A 24,126-nucleotide genomic window follows, 5' to 3' on the forward strand; every position below is an offset into this window, starting at 1 on the left:
GGCTCGCAACTTGGGCGTCCTCCTGGATTCACGGCTGTCTTTAGAAGAGCACTTGACGGCCGTGACCAGGAGCATTTTTCATCAGGTTCACCTGATTCGCCAGTTGCGTCCCTTTCTGGATCGGGACTCATTACGCACGGTCACTCATGCCCTTGTCACTTCCCGCCTGGACTACTGCAACGCTCTCTACATGGGGCTCCCCTTGAGGAGCACCCGGAGGCTCCAACTGGCGCAGAGTGCGGCCGCGCGGGTGGTAATGGGAGCGACATGGCGTTCCCATGTAACACCCCTCCTGCGCGAGCTGCACTGGCTCCCGGTGGTCTTCCGGGTGCGCTTCAAGGTTCTGGTTACCACCTTTAAAGCGCTCCATGGCTTAGGACCTGGGTACTTGCGGGACCGCCTACTACCACCAATAGCCTCCCACTGGCTGGTACGCTCCCATAGAGAGGGGCTCCTCGAGGGGCCGTCAGCCAAACAATGCCGACTGGCGGCCCCCAGGGGGAGAGCCTTCTCTGTGGGGGCACCTACTATCTGGAATGAGCTCCCCCCAGAGATACGGAGGATCCCGGATTTGCGCACCTTCCGCCGCGCCTTAAAGACCTTACTATTTCACCAGGCCGGCCTGGCCTAATTTTCCCCCTCTTTTATAAGAGATTTTTAAAAATTTAAATATCTTTTAGTATTTTATATATTCAATTTTAAATTGGTTTTAAAAGTTTGGGGTTTTAAATTTGTCGGGGCCAAAATTATTTAATTTGATTTTATTCTATTTTTAAATTTTGTATGTATGTGTTTTTTATTGTTTGGCTGTGCACACTGCTCTGAGTCCTTCGGGAGTAGCGCGGTATAGAAATCTAATAAAAATAAATAAAAAAATAAAAAAAACTACCTGCATTGTTGAGAAAGGGATTGTGATTCAATTTCAGAGACTGCCAGAACATACAGATTATCTAGATCTCTGTCAGTCAAGATTTAAATTAAAATCATATAGGTTGAAATGGCATTGGTCACTCTAGTGGATTATTGTTCACAGGACTTTGCATGGGTGGAATAGCCATCTCCTAATCTTAATTGATCATCTCTGCAGTTACTGATACCATTGAACATGGTACCTTCCTGGACTGCCTCTTGTGGGCTGGGAGTTGGAGGTATTGTTAGCATGGATGGATAGATGGATAGATGGATGGATTGTAGGATGGTAGAAACTTTTGTTGTTAATTTCATGGCTGTTATACTTTAGCATATTTTTCAAGTAATGTTTTAGAAAACTTGTTTAATTCTGGTTGTGGAAATTTTGAATTCTGTTCTGATTGAACTTTTTTCTGAGGCAGTTTTATTAATGATTTTTACATACATAATATTTTATTGTTTGTTTTATATTTCAATTCAAAAACGGTTTCTTTCTTTAGAAAATATTAGAGGCCATTTTTTTGCAGTGGCAAATTGGTACAGAACAAAGTGTATGTATGTATGTATGTATGTTTGCTTGTATCTGTATGTGTGTGAAATACATGATGGTTGACCTTTCTGCACCAAAGTAAATTAAAATGTTGAATTTAAATAATTGAGAAATAACATAAATCATTGTTTTCTAGGGACCAGTTATTCTCCACAAGAAAACTCTCATAACCACAGTGCTCTTCATAGCTCAAATTCACATACTTCTAATCCTAGCAATAATCCAAGCAAAACATCTGATGCAGTAAGTACTTACATTGAATTTGCCCAATTAAGTTGTTTTATTATATTTTGCATACAGTTTGCTTCCCTTTTCAAGAAATTCTTGATAATTACACTTAATAGAAATCAAAGAAACAAAATTGCATATACTATGTTCTACGTAATTTAAGTTTGAGATAAATTCATATTTCAGTTCAAAACACATGCAAAGTTTAAAAATAGCAGTTTGGATGTCATTGTATCAGCATTAGTTTAATTAAGAGAATTAATTAATGAAACTAAATTCTCTGTTACCATTTAAAAGCTGTTGAGTTATGTTCTTAAACCAGTTACGATTTCTAAATTAATCTGCTTATCAACCCACCCGCCCACTTTATATGGCTGCCCATCTCAATAAGTTAAAGTAATATATATATATATGTCTGTCTGTCTGTCTGTCTGTCTGTCTGTCTGTCTGTCTGTCTGTCTGTCTGTCTTTGGTTATTTGGGTTTTCTCCCACGTAAAATTGGAGGTTTCTTGGCGACGTTTCGACGAAGTCTCATTCGTCATCTTCAGGCTGGTGTTCTCGGCTTCGTGCTTCCAGGAGGCACGAAGCCGAGAACACCAACCTGAAGATGACGAATGAGACTTCGTCGAAACGTTGCCAAGAAACCTCCAATTTTACGCCTGAGAAAACCCGAATAACCAAAGACAGACATACAAACACCCGCGAAAACTGCCAAGCAGCATCAACTGAAATTATTAGCCAACCAAGAACCTAATTCCTGCAAATCTTCAGCACCTCAGGCCTGGGTACAGAAGTCTTCAGGGTCTTATGAAAGCCCAACAGTGTCAGGGCTATCCTGATCTTCAGAGGTGGGATGTTCCATAAACTGGATGCTAAGACAGAAAAGGTTTTTAGGCCCTGCAAATTTACATTCTTTGGCCAATGAAATCTGAAGCATACCCATCTTGCCTGATTGAATTGTACAGGTAAAATAATTTGTGAAAGACAATTCCTCCAGTAACCAGCCCTAAGCCAGGCAGGGCTTTATGGATGACATCCAGTACCTTGAATTGCACCCAGAAGCACTGAGATTGAACAGCAGAGTGCATTGCGGTAATCTAGGTGAGAGGTAATGAGGGCATTCTCCCTCCCCCCCCAATTCCAGGAATGAGTGCAGCTGGCATATACCCGCAGGTATGCAAAGGCCCTCCTAGCTACAGTTGCTACCTGTTCTTCGAGCAGGAACTATGACTCCCAAATCATACACTGGGTCTGTTTAAGGCTCAGTGTATGTTTTGGGTCTGTCTAAGGCAGTGCCACTTCGTTCAAGGTCAACAAATGGAAGATTACCCATACTGGAAGATTCAAATAACCAAAGTGACTCCATCTGAGGCCTATTAGAAATTATAGTATAAAATAGCAATAGCAATAGCACTTAGACTTATAACACTTCACAATGCTTTACATCCCTCTCTAAGCGGTTACAGAGTCAGCATATTGCCCCCAATAATCTGGGTCCTCATTTTACCTACTTCGAAGGGATGGAAGGCTGAGACAACCTTGAGCCTGGTGAGAATCGAACCTGAACTGTTGGCCGATGGCAGAATAAATCTGCAATACTTCATTCTAACCACTGTGCTCCTGTTATGATATTTTTCTGAAAGGAATATTTTCAATGAAATGTGTGTTAATGTTCAAAACTGAGAAGTTGATATTTCTAAAATCCCATCAGGTTAATTGCAATATTTTTTTTTTTAGTCTTATGATTCTGCAGATGACTGGTCTGAGCACATTAGTTCTTCTGGCAAAAAATATTACTACAACTGCCGAACGGAAGTTTCACAGTGGGAAAAACCAAAAGAATGGCTTGAAAGGTAAGTAATTAATATAAATATAAATTGTAGAATAGTAAACTTACCAAATGGTTTCATTTTAATTAATTAATTAATTAATTTTTTTTTACACCAGAGAGCAGAGACAAAAAGAAGCAAGCAAAATGTCTGTCAACAGTTTTCCAAAAGATAGAGATTACAGAAGAGAGGTGATGCAAGCGACTGCTGCTAGTGGGTTTGCTAGTGGAAGTATGTCTATTTTACGCAATAATATTCCTGCACATGTTCTTTTTGAAATTATTTTTCTTCAGTCGACCACATTTTATAAATATGTCATGTATATGTGTCAGAAATATATGTATTTCTTTCCCTTAACATTTAGTTTTTTAATATGTTCACTGAAAACTATACATTGTATATCAACAGAAGAAAATAAAGCTTTTTTTCTTTCGTTTGTACTACTGCAGAGGTGTCAAACTCGATTTCATTGAAGGCCACATCAGGGTTGTGTTTGACCTTGGGGGATCGGGGCCAGGTCCCGGTCCCCTGGAAGTGGCCAGCTCAATGTCACTCATCAAGGCTCCATTTTCGACCACGTCGGCCCTCCTGGGCTCCATTTCTGGCTGCAATGGCCTCCTGCAGCCCTCTGCCAGCCAAAAGGGAGCTCACGAGGGCCGTGCCCGGTTTCCCCAAGCTCCCTTTTCGCTGGCAGAGGCACTGTGGGCCAGTCCTTCACTGTTTCCAGGGTGGGCCCATGGGTCAGATCTAAGCACCCCGTGGGCCGGATTTGACCCTTGCCCTTGAGTTTGACACCCCTGTACTATGCTGTGATAGCAATGAAAATACAAATTATATACATTCGTATATACATATACTTACGACCATTTATTCAGCAACTGTTCAAAATTACAATGGTGCTGAAAAAAATGGATCATGAAGTTACAGTCTTTGCACGGCCCTGCACTCACTTAATCAAAATGCAGGTGTTTGGCAACTTTCCTGCACTTTTGGCTACAGGGGTATTTCAGGTCTCCCTTACTTATCTCCCCTCCACTGCCAATCTCTGCCCTTTTGGTTGGCCTGGATCCTGCAATTCAAGGCGGCAAGCAGCCCTAAAACACATGGCTCTGCACTGTTTACCGTACCGTAGGAAGCCTCAGCAACCACAAGCAAGTATTCATTTGCCCAGCTCTTCCATCCCCACATGATACATCGCAGCAAACAAACCAGTAAGCATTCCTTCACTCTCTGCAAGTGCCAACAAGTATTCGTTTGCCCAACTTCCTTCTTTCCCAATTCCCTACATCAATCTTTTGCCTTTTGCACCCAGAATTTCTCTGCTTTTGCTGTCTACTTTTTGGACCCAGATTTTCTGGCAAACATTTCCTACAGTTGGCTAAGACTGAACTGTTTTCAGAAAGATGTGCAAAGGCAACCCAGCTTTAGCCACTCTGGAAATGGAGGGTAGGGAAGGCCTGCAAAGAGAACACAGCTTTAAATCAGTTTGGATATTGCAGAGGGAGGCTTCTATAGGCAGAACAGCTTTCCAAAGTGGCTAGAACTGTGTGTGTTCACAAACATCTCTCCCTCCCCACCTTCCAAGGAGACTAAAGTTGTGCTGTCTTTGGAAACTTCGGAGTTGGGATAGCCCCTTGCCTTACTAAGGCTTGAGACTGGGAAGGACTAAGGCCAGAATGGCTTGGATTGGGGTTGGAATTCACTTAAGAACCTGCAGTTACTGACCACAACAGGGAGAAGAGGGATAGCCATCATCAATAGATGCAGTCACCTAACAACTGGCTGTATAACCTTTAAAACCGCAATGACTTAGGTGCAGAAATTCTAGTCCCAATTGTGATTGTATGTTGACTACTTGTAGATTTTATAATGACAGCCTATTGAATTTCAAGTTCTCAGAAATATTCATAGATACCTACTCTTCTGCTGAAACATTCAAACTTTTTTTTTTACTGTTTTTTGATCATGGGGATGTTACAAAACTTCAGTTTGGTTTAAGCAATATTTTAAGTACTTTTTTAAAAAAATATTGTATACTAATTTCTGTTGATGTTGAAATAGAAAGAAATAGTAAATGCAGTATATTAATAAAGCACTAACTTGGTGTTTTCTATTTCTCTTTTCAACTTTGTGAATGATAAAGTGGAAGAGAAGCATTCCAGTGATGCCGCTAACATGCTTCCACAGAATATTTTGTCTCAGACAAGTAGACACAATGATAGAGACTACAGACTGCCAAGGACAGAAACTCACAGTAGTTCTACCCCAGTACAACATCCCATCAAAACAGTGGTTCACCCTTCTACTACTCCAAGTTCTGTTCCTCCTAGTCCATTTTCTTTACAGTCAGATCATCAGCCAAAGAAATCATTTGATGCAAATGGGGCATCTTCTTTATCAAAACTGCCTACACCCACTTCTTCCATCCCTTCACAAAAAACAGAGAGAAAAAGCTTGTCAGGTGTGTATTAATCTATTTTGTGTTGAATGTTGGGACTGAAACCTGTATCTTTAAAAATAATAGTCTGCTCTATCTTAATAGGAAACCTGAAGTTTTCTATTAACTACAAACTCTGTACTTCCATGTGTGCATTTTAGTACAAAGTAGTAAATCTCATATGCCCTATTGTTGAATTCATTAATTTCTAGGAATTTCAATATAGAAGTATACTGTATGAGAAAGACTTCTTAGCATTCCTCATTTCTTCAGTCTGCTCGTGTGCATGTGATGTGATGTGATATACTGATCATGTGATAAGTTTCAAAGTCTTTATTTTCAAGACACATTTTTAAATATAACAGAGTTTTGTGGCAGGGTGGCTAGGAAAAATCCCATGAGTGGATCTCTGTCTGTAGATAATGATATTTTGAGTTTGCTATTATGAATTTTATTTTCTCCATTGATTTACTGGTCAAGTTATTACAATTTTAATGTTACTAAAATAATGAAATAGGTTTAGGCTGGTATTGCACCTATTACAATTTTTGCCTTTTTTTCATTCTCTTTGATTTCAAAATTTCTGGATATTTATCCCTAATTCTGAACTGTAATTCTGAACTATTGTGGAAAAGTGCAATAGCTCAGTAATAGACTATGCTCTCTGTATATTCTGGAACCACCTCATTATGGTCACAAGTATGGATGGCCATTAAGTGAGATAGCCTCATTTAACAATTTCCACTCTTTGTTCTTCCAAATGCCCCTGTTAAACAAACATGTGGGTTGTTAAGAAAAGCATGGGGTTCCTCATGGGTGGGTGGGAGCTCTCTGAGGCCAAATACCCAACTGGGACCGTAAAGGAGGTAGACAAGCAGCAAAAAGCTTTGCAAAGCCAAAAGCAGCCCAGCGGGGAGGAAGAGACCTGCTAGTTTAGGGCCTAGCGCTATGTTCCAATGCTAGAGAGGCTTCCAAACAAGCCTCTGTGCTTGGTCAATGATGAAGCCATGCTTGTGGGCTGGGCCTCTGCCTTGATCTCTTCGGAGACTGCCTCTGAAGAGAAATGTCTGATTCTTGCTAGCTTTCGGTAAGCCAACTGCTTGCATGTAAAGCTTCAGGACGATCTTCCCAAAACATTTTCTTTGTTTAATCCCTTCCTTCCCCAAGAAACCCACATTTCTTAATAAAGAAAACAGAAAAAAGCTGGGGAGAACAAACTTGTTGATTTTTCTCCCCCCCCCCCACCCCGCTCAATTAGATACGGAAAGTAAATTTTTCATCTTTACCCTCCAATCTTGATCTCTTTTAACCACCCTGGAAAGTGGGTGACAAAATCTGTGAGTTACTTACCTCGATGAGTGACTGTCAAGCTGAAGAGTAGAGGAAAGGAAGCAAGGAATCTGGTCAGCTGGAGCTCAACATTTGCAATAAATGCCAACTGAGACAGAGGCTGAGTCCTTGGAAAGCTAGATCCTTGGGAAGCTTTTTGTTATTTGTCTGACTCCCTACTGGGTCCTAAAGGGAGTCAGTCAGCAACAAAAAGCTTTCTAAGGACTCAGCCTCTGCTGAAAAGTAATAAAAAAAAAAAGTTCAGCTAGCTAGAGAACAACACGTGCAGCAAATGGCCTACCGCAGCAGTTGAGTCCTTGAGACCCACCTTCTGTTCCTGCTGGCAGTTTAAAGGAAATGTGCTCTAGCTGATCAGAGAAAAAATTTCTTTGCTTGCTTCCTTCATTTCCTCTACTCTTCAGCCTGGCAGTCACTCATCATGGTAAGATGTGTAGTCAATTTAGCAAATGAGGTGGTTAAAATGGATCAAGATTGGAGGGCAGAGATGGAGAATTTAGTTTCAGGACTTAATTTGGGGGAGGGGACAGAAAGTTCAACAAGTTTGTTCTCCCCAGCTTTATTTTCTGTTTAGTCCAGAGCTAAATAGATTTAATTGTCTTTGACTTTGTAGAAAACAGTACATTCCTATCTTCAAAGCCAAGAGTATTTTGCTTTTACTTTATATCTTTTTTATGTTCATAATTGAGAAATTTGTCTTATGTATCATCTTTGTTCTATTTTGAAAACTTGTTTTTAAATGTGTTACATGATTTTAGTTTATGGAAAATCTGTAAATGTGCTGAATTTTCAGTCATTTCTAATAATGATAATACTTTTACATTAGCATACAAATAGCAGGTTGTTTTCCAGTAGATAAAATCTGAGAACAAGGCGTTTAGATTTACTGGCTCTTGAATATATCAAGATACAAAGCAATTGTTAATGATTGGCTTTATATCTTGCCTTGTTCAGAAGCCATTAATTTACTTTTATCTTTGTAGCAGGAAACTAGTTAACAAAGTCTTCATTGATCAATGAGTTGGTCTTGTAATAGAAATGAGGTAGCTAAATGCAGAGGGATGTTCATTCATATGTCACATTTTTTGTCTATACTATAGTTTATAATGTAAGTGTTTTGTAGTTGAAGATGTGTACTAGTCAACTACTTACTGATCACTATTATTCTTTGAAGCTCAATACTAGGTGGGCAGTTATGTGCCCAAAATTGGATATAGTACTTAAGGTGCTCAGACCAATGCAAAACAATACATAATTACAGGAATTAATTGACTTAAAATAGTTTGTTAATGACTATTTAAAGTTATAACGGCACTGAAAAAAGTGACTTTTGGCCATTTTTCACACTTATAACCAGTACAGCAACCCTATGGTCACATGATCAAAATTTGGATACTTGGTAACTTGACTCATATTTTTGACGGTTGCAGTGTTCCGGAATCACAAGATTTCCTTTTGCGACCTTCTCACAAGCAAAGTCAATGTGGAAGCCAGATTCACTCAACAGCTGTTATACTAATTTAATAACTGCAGTGATTCACAGCAACTGTGGCAAGAAAGGTCGTAAAATGGGGCAAAATTCAATTAACAAATGTCTCAATTAGCAACAGAAATTTTGGACTGTCATAAAACAAGGAATACCTGTATTAGCTTTTGAGATTTGTGAACTATATTTCTATTGATGCAACTTAAAATTGCATTTTCTGTTTAAGGAACCATATTATTAGTAATCAGTTTCTAAAATGTTTTTCAGAAGTAATATTCTCAAGACAGAGAGCCCCCGCCTATGTATTGGTTTTCTGTTTCCTAAGTGCATAATATTTCATTTATTTCTGTTAGATTTTAGTTTTTTTTGTTTCACTAACCTATTGAGATAACCTTCTGTGGTTTTATTGCACTCAATTATTTCAATCCTCCTCCTTCACTCTATTTTATGTTGTCAACATATTTGTTAAGTGTTTATTTCACTTAGCCATGTAAAAGAGTACAGGGCCCGGTAATGGAGTATGTGAAGCCCTACTGGATCTCCCATTTTTATTTTGACAGCCATTGGTGAGCACTCTTCTACATAGTTATTTACCACCCAGCTCACACATAATTGTATGTGACGAAGTGTGAACAGCCTGTGGTGGTAGTAATTTATTTATTCTGTGCTTAAAACTAACTGTAGTTGAAACATTGCTTAAATCAGCTGATAGAACAGTATGTTACAGCCAGTTATAGTCTTACATAATAAAGTGCTTCTGTAATAAGAGGTCTGCGTCCTATAACACGAGTCTTCAACCCCTGGGCCTCAGACTGGTACTGGTTCACAGCCCACCAGGAACTGGGGTGCACAAGCAAGCGAAGCCCCATCCACTTACACATAGGATCAAGGCAGCATGCAAAACCACGCACCCTCCAGTCCGCGGGAAAACTGCCTTCCATGGAACTGGTCCATGGCGTCCAAAAGGTTGGGGGCCGCTGCCCTATAATGATACTAAGCTCTACACATTCAAAGTTATAGGTGAGAATTTATTTTTAAGCAAGTTCATAATCCCCCCATGAAAAATTAGCATTTTAGTGGTTATTAATTTTTTTGTAGTGCTTTGATTCCAAGTTACGTATCTGTTCCAAAGATCCAGAATTAAACTGTGATATAGTGATTCAAATGTCAGTAAAACTAAATAACTCTGACTTGATAGTCAGGTTACACACAGAAATACATCAGACACCAGCAAGTCATTCAAATATTGGATATGTTCATAAGTAAAGCATGTTGTGTTAACACCATAAATTAATAATAGTATCTTTTTCTAAATCGTGGAAGGGCTGGTGATAAAGCGATAGTGACAAAATATGCAACGTCTAGTATAATGTATACAAATTCTGACCACATCAGAAAGCATAGTGGATTCTTGTATAATTCAGATAGCAATTCCAAGTATGACACAAGTAAGATGAGCCAAGCCTTCTCAATTGTGAGAAAACATTTACTTAAATGGAAATAGCATATTTTAACAATTTTTAATGAACAGTGTTAGACTGACAACCTTGAACTCAATGTGAGTTACAGAAAGGGATGATAATAATAATAATAACAATAATAATTTTATTTCTATACCGCCCTTCTCCCGAAGGACTCAGGGCGGTGTACAGCCTATTTAAAAACACAGAAACAAAAACAACAATTAAAATTTAAAATCATTAAATAATTAGGCTCCAATTAAAATCCCAGAAATTTAAAATACCCCAATTTAAAACGTTATGTTAATAGCCCGGCCTGGCGGAACAACAGGGTCTTCAGAGTGCAACGAAACACCCGGAGGTCGGAGATATTACCGATTGGCTTAAGAAGAAATTTTTAAATTCTTTTAATTAGTCTGTGATCCTTAACTTTCGGGCCAAATTTATATATATTTTTAAATGTTTTAATATTTGTATTCTATGTTTTTTATCTTGGCTGTACACCGCCCTGAGTCCTCAGGGAGAAGGGCGGTATATAAATTGGAAATTAAATTAAATTAAATTAAATTAAATTAAATTACGTATTTCCGGGGGCAGTTCATTCCACAGGGCTGGGGCTCCCACAGAGAAGGCCCTCCCCCTGGGTGTCGCCAGCCGACATAACTTGATCAGAGTAGAGCATTGTATTAAGTTTTATCCATTGGTCAGTTTAAAATGGGGAGCACAAGGGAACAATTTCACACCTAATCTGAAATTGTGCCTGGTCAATTAGAAATACCAGGGGTCTGCAACCATAAACACTCAGAGCCATTTGGACCCGTTTCCCACAGAAAAGAAAACACTGGGAGCCATAAAACCTGGGTGGGTGTGGCCAACTCAATGTCACTCCCACCCAGTCACATGACCTGTCCCAGCCACACCTACCCGGGTTTTGTGGCTCTGGATGTTTTCTGTGCGAAATGGGTCTCTCTCTCCTGTTTATTTCTTTTCCTTCTCCCCCTCCCCCTCCCCCTCCCCTCCCCCTCTCTCCCTCCCTCCCTCCCTCTCCTTCCTTCCTCTCTCTCTCTCTCTCTCTCTCTCTCTCTCTCTCTCTCTCTCTCTCTCCCTCTTTTCCCTCTATCTCATTCTCTCCCTCCAGCTCATTTCTCTCTCCCTCTCATTTTCTCTTGTTTGTTTCTCTTTTTCCTCTCTCATTCTCTCCCTCCATCATTTTCTCATTTCTCTCTCTTTTTCTCTTTTCTTTCTCTCATCTCTCTCTCCTCCCTTGTCTCTCTCCCCCCTCTCTTGTGTGTTTGTATGTGCTCCCTTTTGAACCATTTCCAAAAACAGGGTTGGGTTTTTTCCCCCTGTTCTTCCTTCTTCTTTAGGTGCTTTTTACCATATGATTTAAATCAAGAGTCATTTCAGGTTTCCAGATAAATGAAGCTCCCTTGCCCTCCCCACCCAGTCACTCCTCGCATGTCACTCTGCTGCTCTTGCCACCTCCATGGCCTGTTCGCTGCTCTCGCTGGGCCTTGCGCAGCACACTTAAATTTAGCATGCTTCACAATGGGGGAGACGGTGTCCCGTCCTCCTGTGCATTGGACACAACCGGGCCAGTTGTGTCTCGGAGTGGAAATCAAGTCCTGTGTCTCCCCGAGTGACCAAGGTGCATGCAGCAGCCAGAAGTGCCTGTGAGATGAGAGGCAAGTACAGGGGCGCTTCCCTCCCTCTCTGGAATATGGAGCGAGTCTCCATCCTCGCTGTTGCCCTTACCTTCTCGGGCCATATGAGGAGTGACTGGGAGGGGAGGGCGAGGGGCGGTGCCAGCCAGCCGACAGAGGCCACAGCAGGGGGACGAAAGAGCTGCATGTGGCTCGGGAGCTGCACGTTGCTGACACCCACCCTATACTGTGCCAAACAGGTAGGGACAGGTGAATAAATTTGAAAGTTGTCAGTATATGCATGGTGGTTGGAATTACAATACAAAATCATAAAGGAAAAGAATATAAAGAAAACAAATAAGGGACCCCCACACTGAATCTGGAGAAACTCCTATCAACAGTGGGAAAGCTGAAGAAATGAAACTCTTCTACATGTTTTGTAAAATAGGTTAGTTTGAAACCACTGAAATTTACCTATTGGGCCAAAGGAACATAATGTAATATGTAGTAAGATTTGGTGATCAGAACTGTGGCTCTAATAGCACTGATACTAATGATAAATTTGCCTTGGCCATTCATTAGATTTGATAGAGTATTGCACATTAAAGTGTGATTGAAATAAGTCCATATGGTTCTGGAGAAAATGAAGCAAGTACTATGAAATATTTCATTAACCTTAGAAACATGGAAAATTGGTGGCAGACAATACCTGACAATACCTAATGGTCCACCAAGTCTGCCCCTTCAAATTTTAATTTATTTATTCATTTTTTAAAATTTATTTTATTTTTTAATTTTTGTTGGATGATTGGCAGGTGCTTATCCTAATCATATTAGGATAGCGACTGATGATTGACTCACTACCTACACTGGGAGTTGGTTCCAAACTTCTAGTACTCTGTCTGTGAAGTAAAACTATCTAACTTTAATTTCTATCAGTTTGAAGCTGTGTCCCTGTGTTCTTGGATTTTTATTTAACATTGAAAATACTGCCTGATTCACACCCTTAATATATTTAAAGGTTTAAATCATGTTCCCCTTTCCTTTCTGTCCTTCAGGCTGTACATATACAGTTCCTCCAATTTTTCCTGATATGTTTTGACTCTCAGACCTTGAAAGAAAGACATTTCTTTCTGCCCTAGGAGAGAAACATCTGCCTCTTCCTAGGATTGAACTCTTGACTTTCCAAGTGAGAGGCAAGCATCTTCACCACTGGGCCACCACTCATCTTAGTGAAACCAAGAGATTTATAAACTTTCAAAAGGCAAAAGAGCAAAATATTTGCTCATATTTTATGTATTCTAAAATTTGGTACTATCTGATCAGATGAGCTTCTGTTTTGATACAGTCGATTTATATATTCAAATTAGATTGTTACTACTTTCTGCTTGTATAAATTCATTATCATCCAATGGGTGTTTTATTTTGAACTTTATTCAACAGCATTATTTTCTTTGGTCAACTACTTTGGGAAATTAAAGTTTGGTCATATGATAATTTTTTTTTTTTAAATTTAATTTATATGCCTCCCTTCTCCGGAGACTCAGGGCGGCTTACAATGTGCTAAGCAATAGCCTTCATCCTTTTGTATATTTATACAAAGTCAGCTTATTGCCCCCACAACTGGGTCCTCAATTTACCTACCTTAGAAAGGATGGAAGGCTGAGTCAACCTTGAGCTTGGCGAGATTCGAACCTGCAGTAATTGCAGGCAGCTGGTCTTAATAACAGGGTGCTTTAGACCACTGTACTACCAAGGCTATTATTTTAGAATAATAATTGACACATTTGATAATGTGTCAAACTATTTTATACACCTTCTCTTCCTGGACCACTTAGGGAGTAGAAGATGACACAACTGATGACAAGAGGTCATATTTCGGGGAATGCAACTTTATGTACTTAAAACATATCTCGTGATGACATCTTACAAAGGGGTGGTGATTCAATTTCCTGTAACTGATACATGGTAAGTGACAGAGTTTTTTTGGAAAAAGCAACTTTTTTCCCTTTATTTTCAGAATCTTTGGACAAGTCTCTATCCCACACCTGTACAACTCCTTCTACATCATCTGCTTCTGGGTTAAATCTACCTTCTGCACCAACTTCATCTGCTTCTACTGTCCCTGTTTCACCTGTCTCGCAATCACCAATTCCTCCATTACTCCAGGATCCCAATCTCCTTCGACAGTTACTGCCTGCTCTTCAAGCCACCTTGCAGCTTAATAATTCTAGCGTAGATATATCCAAAATAAATGAAGGTAGGTTGGTTTTATAATTTTTTAAAATTATCCAAATGTATTGATTGGGGAATTCTATTTTTATAAGAAGATACAGTGTTAGAAATAGAATAAGATTAGTATATTGTTAGAAATTTGTGAAGGGTATTTCTGGTTAATTATACTGTGTATTACTTGAGATGGTGCTCTATAATACCTGGAAACAGATTTTGAATCCAATATTTGCAGAGGAATTGCGTGAAAGCAGAACTCAAAGTTGAATCCTACTTTTGATTATCTTATAGACAACACTTCTTCCTATTCTTTCCCTTTTAAAAACCTAGTGTCTATCTTGAAACATTAGAAACAGCCAAGGGTCTATATACAGCTATTATTTTACTTTTCACATTTGCTCACTGTATCATCAAGATTAGTAGCTCTTTGATAAGTCTGTTGTCCATGAATTATCCAATATCTTTTTAAAGCCATCAAAGCTAGTAACTTACCATATAAATTGATGAATTCAGAAGATTAACAAATACATTGTGCACTTAATGTTCTGCACATTAATTTTGCCTGTTTTGCATGACCTTTTGTCAGTGCCAGTGGATGAATCTAGTCCTAGTTTTTTTATGAGAAAAAAATTGTTCCTATAAATTTTTTTTATTTATTTAAAAAGTTTTACAAATACATTTTCCCCCCGGTTTCCCCCCCCCCCAAACCCTCCCTAACCCTCCCCTCCCCCCATGACTTCCTCAAGATGAAATCCAAATCAAAATCACATTTTATAATACTTTAACCCCTAACTATTCCACCCCCTGTGTGCTATTCATTTCTTCGTAAATAACATCCAATTATTCTATCCCTATATAATACATTCAGCTAAAAGCTATCTGATATTTCCTAGTTTGATATTTATTATGTACATAATCTATCCACTTCTTCCACTCCCATACATAAGTCTCTTGAGTCCGATCTTTTAGATATGCTGAAATCTTCGCCATCTCTGCAAAACTGGCCATCTTCAAAATCCATTCTTCAACAGTGGGCATAGCATCATTTTTCCAATATTGACCTATCAATAATCTAGCTGCTGTCACCATATACAATATCAGCTTTGTTTCACCCAGTGTAAAACCCTTAACTATACCCAATAAGAACAATTGTGGAGAGAATTGGAGTTTTTTCTTCAGAACATTTTGCATAACCCACCAAATTTTTATCCAAAAAGCCTTCACTTTCTTGCAAGTCCACCATATGTGATAATATGTAGCATCTAAACAATCACATCTCCAACATTTTGGTTGAACATTAGGATACATGCATGACAGTTTCTTAGGATCTAAATGCCACCTATAAAACATTTTATAAAAATTTTCCCTCAAATTCTGCGACTGTGTAAATTTAACATTCTGGACCCATATTTTTTCCCATGTTTCCAACATAACTAGTTCTGCAAAATTTTGCGCCCACTTTATCATGCAATCTTTAACCAATTCATTTTCCAAATCTCTTTCTAACAAAACATTATAAACCCTCTTAATATGCATTGGGCCTTTCTCTTTTATATGTCTAACCAATTCTTCGTGCATCATTATACCAGTTTTTTGATCTTCTTTCCATTCTTTCCAAATTGGACCATTTTCTGTGTAAAGTTCAATTGCTATAAACCTCCCACAGTCATCTGCTTCTATAGTTTTAGCTGACAATCTTTTATTTATATAAATCACTACACCATTCTTTTTCTCCGAATTCGAGGCTATAAATTGTGCTCCTAATCTGGAGTTTATCGGGTATTTTTGATCTTGTATTCTAATATGGATTTCTTGTAAACAAATAACATCATTATTAAATTGTCTCAAATAATTGAATAACTTCTTCCTTTTCTGTGGTGAATTTAGTCCATTCACATTCCAAGATAAAAGCTTAATTGTCATCTGGAGCCTCTTGAAGCGATAAGAACATTTGCTGAAGGCTTTCTTCCAAGTCGGTAGTCTTCGGCTTATCTCCTCCCATGGCTTCACATTCTTGTGCATTGCCCTTAACTCCCTTCTTGTTTTGCTGTGGCTTAGACCTTTCCTGTTGTTGTTTTTCTTTAATTTGCTTGTAAACTGCTCGAGTTATACGCTGATCTTTAGCTTCACACATCAAGGCTAGCTCCAAAGCCACTTCTCTTGTATTTTTAGGTGGTCCAATTATAGTTTCTGAAGGGAGATCCAACAGCGGCTCATCCAGAAATCCTCCTGTAGCTCCCTGCATTTCCATTGCCTCCATCTCCATCTGCTTACGCTGCTCTTCAGTCTCTTGTTCGAATTGCTTGTCCTTATCACTCTCCTTTATCTCTAAGACTGAAGAAGTACGTGGGGATATTGAACCTGTTTTAAAAACTTTGAAATAAATTTTTTCCGCTTTCTCAACAGTATTTAATCGATATCTTTCTCCTTGAAACCTCAATATTATGCCAGTTAGAGCATCCCACTTAAATGGAATTTGCTGTTTTTTTAATTCAGTCACTAAAAATCCAAAATCCTTTCTGTCTTTTAACATCTTAGGCAGCAGCTCTTTATAAATTCCAATTTCCCTTCCTTCCACTTGTACAGTAGAGACAAAGGACCTTTGCAAAATATCATTTCTTATTCTTCTGTCTGTAAAATATATCACCACATCTCTAGGCAATTGCCTTTGTTTGGCCACCCAAGAATTTACTCTGTAAACTTTATCCATCTTACAAAAAATTTCTTCAGGACTAATCTTTAATATCACGGCTAAAGCATCAGCACAAATCCTTCTCAAATCTTCTCTGTTATTCTCTTTTATACCTCTCAGTCTTACAGCAAATTCCATAGATCTGAATTGCATCATTGTCACCTCATTTTCAATCCTTTGTGCTTTATTATCAACATTAAAAATTTTATGGTCAACCTCCTTCATTTTAACATCTACTTCTGATCTAAGTTCCTCCACTTTTTTATCAGTCTGCACAACTGCATCTGACAGGCCAGTCACAACTGTCATTAACTTTTTGGTCACCTTGTCATACTTTTCTTGAACCACCTCTTTGATTTCTTTAATCTCCTGCTTAATTTCCTGTTGAGATTTTTTAAACTTCTCATCCATGTTTTCCTCTTGCCTCATCAAAGCCTGAATAATAAATTCCTTTAAATTTTCAAGATCAATCTCCTTTTTCTGGCTCTGTGTCTGGCTAGGAGGCTGTTGTTGTGACTTGTGCGTGGGGGATCCCCCCCCTGCCACTTTCGCATCTGGCTTGGTCTGTTTTGAAGCATTCTGCCTCGTGATCTAACTTTTTCAAAGAAGGAAGTCTTTTCTCCCTTTCCTCCTCCACAAAATCCTCTAAAAAATTTCCCCAGATTTAGTCAAATTAAAGGTGAGGTTAGATCAAGATCAGGATCACTTTAAAAAAAGTTTTCCTTTCTCTTTGCTTATAGCAGACAATGTTACTTTGTAGCGTGTTGAAACAATTATGCAAATCCACTTTCGCTTTCAGCTTTTCCTAGCGCTGAAGCCGGGCGCCATTTTCAGAAAACTTTCAATCTTTCACTTTAAAGTTTAATCACAGGGCTAACACAGATACTTGCTGTTTTGAAGTTCAAGTCCGGATTTCACCCTGTTTGTTTAGAAATTCTCTTTGTTTTCACTGGTGAGGTTGGTCAAGCCGTCTGGCTCTACGAAGTGTAGAGTTGTCCTCGAGGTCCGGAGCCTCGGCGAGCTGGATAGGGAGCCTCGCCTGTTTCCTCCCCAGAAGCAAAAAAGACAATCTGGGGGCTTTGCAGGGGCTCTACCTAGTCTCGCCAGCTCTCCTCACGATTCCTCTGGAATTCGGAGTTTTCCAAGCCGCTTCTCAATTATCGAAGCGGCTCTTAACAGGCGACGGGGCTGGCGGTCAAAAAAAAGACCGTCTGGCGACGACGGGAACCAAACCGGAAGTCCATTCCTATACATTTTGATCCTATTCTAATCTAGTAATATTCCAATGAAGAAGAAAAATAAAGAGATCTCAAAAGAAGTCAGCACAAAGAACTCTGATAAATTGAAAGACAAAAAGACATGGAAAGAAATGGAAAGAGGGGCACATGACTAAGGTAGAATATCAGCAAATAGCCCGAACCTGCAAATATGAAGTCAGGAAAGCTAAGGCTAAAAATGAACTAAGGCTTGCAATAAAGTCAAAAATAACCAAAAAACCCAAATCAATCCACCCTTCTTTCAACATGTAAAAAAGGAAATGTCAAGGAAACAATTGGTCTATGAGGGAGAAGGTAACAAGCAGCAGGGAGAAAGCAGAACTGCTTAACTCATTTTTTGCATTTGTCTTTACATAAAAGGAAAAATATAGTGCAACCTATCAAAAAAACCCTCTGCAGATTAAGAATGCATAAGAAGTCAAATCAAGAAAATGGTAGGATAATACCTATCTACTCTAGATGTTCAAATTGGTAGACGTAATCTCGGAACCAATGGACCATATCTTTCAAAAGATTATGGAGTGCTGGGGAACTGCCAGATGACTGGAAAAGGGTTGATGTAATTCCAAACTTGAAAAAAGGAAAAAAAATGGATCCAGGAAACTACAGATTTATCAGCCTGACCTCAATACCTGGGAAGATTCTGTAAAAGATAATTAAGCAACGAATTTGTGAACACTAGAAGCAATCAAAGTGATAACCAGAAGCAATGTGGGTTTGTGAAAAACAGATCATGTCAGACAAATTTTATTGCATTCTTTGACAAAATGACAAAATTAGTGGACCAGTGAAATACTGTGGATATGATTTATTTGGTCTTCTGTAAGTCATTTGATAAAATAGATCACAACCTACTCCTTGATAAGATAGAAAAATGTGGGTTAGACAGCATTACCACTGTTGATTCGTAACTGGCTGACCAACCACACTCAACATGTAGTTCTTAATGGAACTGCACCTACATGGAAGGAAGTATGCAGTAAGGTACCCCAAGGCTCTGTCTTAGACCCTTAGTACTCTTCAATATCTTCATCAGTGATTTAAACAAGGGGATAGAAGGAGAATTCATCAAATTTGCAAACGACACCAAGCTGGCAGGAATAGCCAGCACTTGTTCTGTTCCCGTCTCATACACGCACACAAACAGTCAACCAGGAGTTAATAAAACCAGCAGTCAGGAATTCCTTTGAGATAACAGAATTGGCAGCAACCCAGTAGCTGCCTGCCAAAGACTTTACTCACAAAGGGAGGTTTTTCTCCTCCGTCCGATACACCAAAATAAGTCCACAAAGCCAAAGAATTGTCAAGTCCAGTCCATAATAAATCCAAGGAGGGCATATAACGAAGTTCCAGAAACGCAGTATGACTTGCTAGCTTTTCAGTTTTGTCCATCACAAGGCCTGAATGGCCACCACACCCCCTTTTATCCCCTGTGGGGTGTGGTTCAGTGACTCAGCTTAATCTTGGCACGCCTCCTTCTCTGCTGCGCGCACTTGTCTTTCTGACGCTGTCGGGATCCAGCCAAGACTCATCTCCGTCACTGTCTAACTGCGGCTGCTCGGAAGTGCCTGGTTCCTGGCCTATCTCTTGGCCTTCGGAGGACACTTGAGGCATTGCCAGAGAGGAAGGTCCTGGAGAGGGAGGCCTTGCCAACTCCTCTCCTTCACTTTCGGAATCTTCTCCCTCTGATAAGACTGGCTCGGGGGTCGGAGTCACAACAGCACTCTAGAATGGTGGTGTCAAACTCAAGGCCTGCGGGCTGAATGCGGCCCACAGGATGCTTAGATCTGGCTTGTGGGAAACAGCAAAGGACTGGCCTGTGGTGCCTCTGCCAGCAAAAACGGAGTTTGAATGGTCCTCCTGAGCTCCCTTTTTTCTGGCAGAGGGTTGCAGGAGGCTGTTGCAGCCAAAGCTTAGGAGGGCCGGGGGCAGCCCTCCTGAACTCCATTTTCGCTGGCAGAGGGTTGCAGGAATCGGTTGCAGCTGAAAACGGAGCTCAGGAGTCCATTTTCTCTGGCAGAACGCTTAGGCCACCATAGGTGTCCACAACATGAATGACGTTAAGCTGGCCACACCCACCCTGGCCCTCTGAGGTCAAGCATAACCTGATGTGGCCCTCAATGAAATCAAGTTTGACATACCTGCTCTAGAAGAAGGATCTTGATAGTCTTGAACACTGGGCCCTATCTAACAAAATGAAATTCAGTGGTGAGAAAAGTAAGGTTTTATCTTTTGGCAAGAAAAATCAAACGCACAGGTATAGAATAGGTGGTATCTAGCTCAATACTAGTACCTGCAAAAGGGGATTTTGGAATCCTAGTGGAAAACCATTTAAGTATGAGCCAGCATTATGCTGCAGCTGCCAAGAAAGCAATACAATCCTAGACTGCATTAACAGAGATAGAATCAAGATCACATGAAGTGTTAATACCACGTTATAATGCCTTGGTAAGGCCATACTTGGAATATTGTATCCAGTTTTGGTCGCCATAATATAAAAAAGATGTTGAGACTCTAAAAAAGTGTACAGAAGAGCAATAAAGATGATTAGAGGACTGGAGGTTAAAACATACGAAGAACAGTTGCAGGAATTGGTTATGTCTAGTCTAGTGAAAAGAAAGACTACAGGATAACACGATAGCAGTGTTCCAATATCTAAGGGGTTGCCACAAAGGGGGTCAACCTATTCTCCAAAGCACCTGAAGGCAGAATAAGAAGCAATAGACTGAAACTAATCAAGGACAGAACCAACCTAGAACTAAGGATTTTTTCCTGACAATTAAAACAATCTGTGAGATGATTTGCTTCCAGAAGTTGGTGTTCCCACAACCATTTGGACAACCATTTGTCTGAAAAGATATAGGGTCTCCTGCTCAAGCAAAAGATTAGATTAGAAGATCTCCAAGTCTGTTCTTATTCTATTGTCTTAATCACCTTTCTTCCAAACTAAAAAGATTCCTAAATAGTTTTCCTCATTGGGAAGGTGTTGGGCTCATTTTGTTAATTGACTTTTTCATTCAGAGAATGACTGAGAGCATATGGCTTTAAAATAGTTGAGAGAGAAGCATTTGCAACTGAGGATCAGGAAGTATGCAAATATTATCTATATATTATTTGCTCTCTTTACAAATATTCTATTCCTTCACTGATGCTAAGGTAGGAATCTTGTGTCTCTAATGTGTGTATCTGCTATCACTGCTAAAACTAGGTCAGGTTTTTTTTAAACTTGAGTTGTAGAATGCTCTATACATTTTCTTTGTATAGTAAATTGTTTAACATCAGTTTAATCGAAAACCAGGTCATGAAATAGCATTTTAGACAAGGAATATTTTATTCCAATATTTTCATTTCATAAATTAAGAGATTGGAGTTATTTACCTGGAAGTAATCACCATTGAATTCAGTAGGGCTTATTTCTAAATATAGAAACAGATAGTCCTCAGTTTACAATCATTTGAACTGGGAATTGTGTTGTTAAGTAATGTGATCAAAAAGCAAATAATAAATAAATAAATAAATCATATGACTGCTCTAAATTAACAATGGCAGTTCCAGTTGCAGTAGTTAAGTCATATGGAGTAGTCATATGGTCACAACTTGCAATTTCCTGCCAGCTTCACCATTTATTTTGCTTGTTGGAAACTTATCAATTAAGGTCACAATTGGCAATCATATGACTGTTATGGACATTCATGTATCACGTGACTGGGATGCTGCAATCAACAAAATTGTACACCAGTTGCCAAATAGCTGAATTATAACCACATAACTACAGGGGTGCTGCGATGGCCACAACTTTGAGAACTGGTGATAAATACCACTTGTTCAGTGCCATTTGGCACTGAATCTTTGAACAGTTGCTGAACAAGCAATCATTAACCAAAGACTTCCTGTGTTTGCATCTTTCTGGAAATTAATGAATCCTAATAACAATTGAATGATATTGATCTCTCTCAAGAACAAGTTCTTTGCCAAGATTTCTTTTTTTGTTTCAAATGATTCCGGTGCTTAAAAGTGATAAACAGTTGAAAGAATGGCAAAGTGGAGTGAATAAGTTTGTCTGGAACGAGAAAAAACCGAGAGTGAAACTGAAAATTATGCAAGATGTTCCAGAAAGGGGAGGTCTTAAACTTCCAAACCTACAGTTATATTATGAAGCAGCAGCTTTGACTCAAGCAAGCGATTGGTTTGGAAGGAAAAAGACTGGAATATTGAATATAGAAAGTTTTGATCTTGAATTTGGTTGGCACGCTTACTTATTTTATGAAAACAAAGTGGATAAAGTATTCAAAAGCCATATACTTAGAGAGTCCTTGATGAGAGTTTGGAAGAAGCACCGATTCAAATGGGATTACAAAATACCGCTATGGCTGGATCTTGGTCATATTATGTGGAATACAAATATAATGTCACTCGGGGGGTTTTTATATAAAGAGGTTCTTTTTACAGATGCGGGCAGATGGCAACTGAAGACATTAGAGACACTGTTGGAAGAAGGGATTAATCTAACTTGGTTACAGTATAATCAACTTCAATTGAGATAGAAAGAGGACCAAAAAATTGGTATAATGGTACATGAGGAAGAATTGGTTAGACATATAAAAGAGAAAGGTCCAATGCATATTAAAAGGTTATATAATGTTTTGTTAGAAAGGGATTCAGAAACTGAATTGGTTAAAGATTGCATGATTAAGTGGGCACAGAATTTTGCAGAACCAGTGATGTTGGAAACATGGGAAAAAATATGGGTTCAGAATGTTAAATTTACACAATCGCAGAATTTGAGGGAAAATTTTTATAAAATGTTTTACAGATGGCATTTAGATCCCAAGAAATTATCCTGTATGTATCCTAATGTTCAGCCAAAATGTTGGAGATGTGATTGTTTAGAGGCTACATGTTACCATGTCTGGTGGAACTGTAAGAAAGTTAAGGCTTTTTGGATAAAAATATGGTGGGTTATGCAGAATGTTTTGAAGAAAAAAATTCAATTTTCTCCACAATTGTTTTTATTGGGTATAGTAAAGGGTTTTACATTGGATGAAACTAAGTTGATATTGTATATGATAACAGCAGCGAGATTATTGATAGGTAAATATTGGAAAAATGAAGCTTTGCCCACTATTGAAGAATGGACTTTGAAGATGGCCAGTTTTGCAGAGATGGCGAAGATTTCAGCATATTTAAAAGATCGCTCACAAGAGACTTATGAATGGGAATGGAAAAAATGGATAGATTATGTGCAGAACAAATATCAAACTAGGAAGTATCAAATAGCTTTTCATTGAAAGTATTATATAAAAATAGAAATGTATGAATTTTGAGATGAAAAATTATAAGGCGGTTTGAGAGATTCAGGTTTTATAAAAGGGATTTTGATGGGATTATATTCTGTGGAAGTCGGGGGGAGGGTCAGGGGCGGTTCGGGGGGGTTAGGGTGGGGAGTATGGGGTGGGTTGGGGGGAAAAATGGGGTGAAAATGTAATTGTAAAACTTTTGCAATAAAAAAAAAGAACAAGTTCTTGACTTGAGAGAGAGCAATTGGATATTTTCAAGAAGAAACTACTAGTGACATCTATACTAAAGCTTTCGGAAACGGGAAATTATTGTGTCTATATATACAATTGCTAAATTTATCATAAATGTATAAAATAGCTTTAACTTATTTTGGTTTAGGGAACAATACTTTCACAATCTTTATTTGTATTAGTTCTTACAGCTGCTGTGACACAAGCTTCTCTGCAGTCAATTTTGCATAAAATTCTCACTGCCGGACCATCTTTTAATATAAGTTCCCTGATTACTCAAGCAACACAGCTTTCTACACAAGGTAATTTGGACGCTTCTTGTTGCTATCTTTGTGATGTTTTGTATTTCATGTGAGCTTGACCGATGAACTATAATTACCAAAATAATGAAAAGTTACTTTCTAGAGAAGCGCTGTTTGTATCTAAGTTTATCTGAGGTAAACTGTGGGAAGTGATCAATGCCCTTATAGCATCCAGAATAAATATATTCAGTAATGGAAAGGATAA

General features: G+C 38.9%; 1 protein-coding gene across 8 annotated transcripts in view; it reads left to right on the plus strand.

The window, feature by feature from the left end:
- Positions 1–24,126, plus strand: part of WAC (WW domain containing adaptor with coiled-coil) — a 67,887-nt gene that overhangs the window by 26,063 nt on the left and 17,698 nt on the right. For 5 of the 8 annotated variants that reach the window (XM_034402078.3, XM_034402077.3, XM_034402081.3 and 2 more), the window contains 6 exons: positions 1,596–1,702; positions 3,426–3,541; positions 3,636–3,748; positions 5,661–5,978; positions 13,911–14,150; positions 23,802–23,921. In XM_034402078.3, the coding sequence (XP_034257969.1) occupies positions 1,596–1,702; positions 3,426–3,541; positions 3,636–3,748; positions 5,661–5,978; positions 13,911–14,150; positions 23,802–23,921 (1,014 nt within the window). The remainder of the gene's footprint in view (positions 1–1,595; positions 1,703–3,425; positions 3,542–3,635; positions 3,749–5,660; positions 5,979–13,910; positions 14,151–23,801; positions 23,922–24,126) is intronic. The other 3 variants (XM_087892914.1, XM_087892912.1, XM_087892915.1) reach the window with 1 other exon arrangement.

This window comes from Pantherophis guttatus, chromosome 4 (assembly GCF_059756535.1).
Source record: "Pantherophis guttatus breed Tessera chromosome 4, ASM5975653v1, whole genome shotgun sequence".
In the NCBI taxonomy this organism is placed as follows: domain Eukaryota; kingdom Metazoa; phylum Chordata; class Lepidosauria; order Squamata; family Colubridae; genus Pantherophis; species Pantherophis guttatus.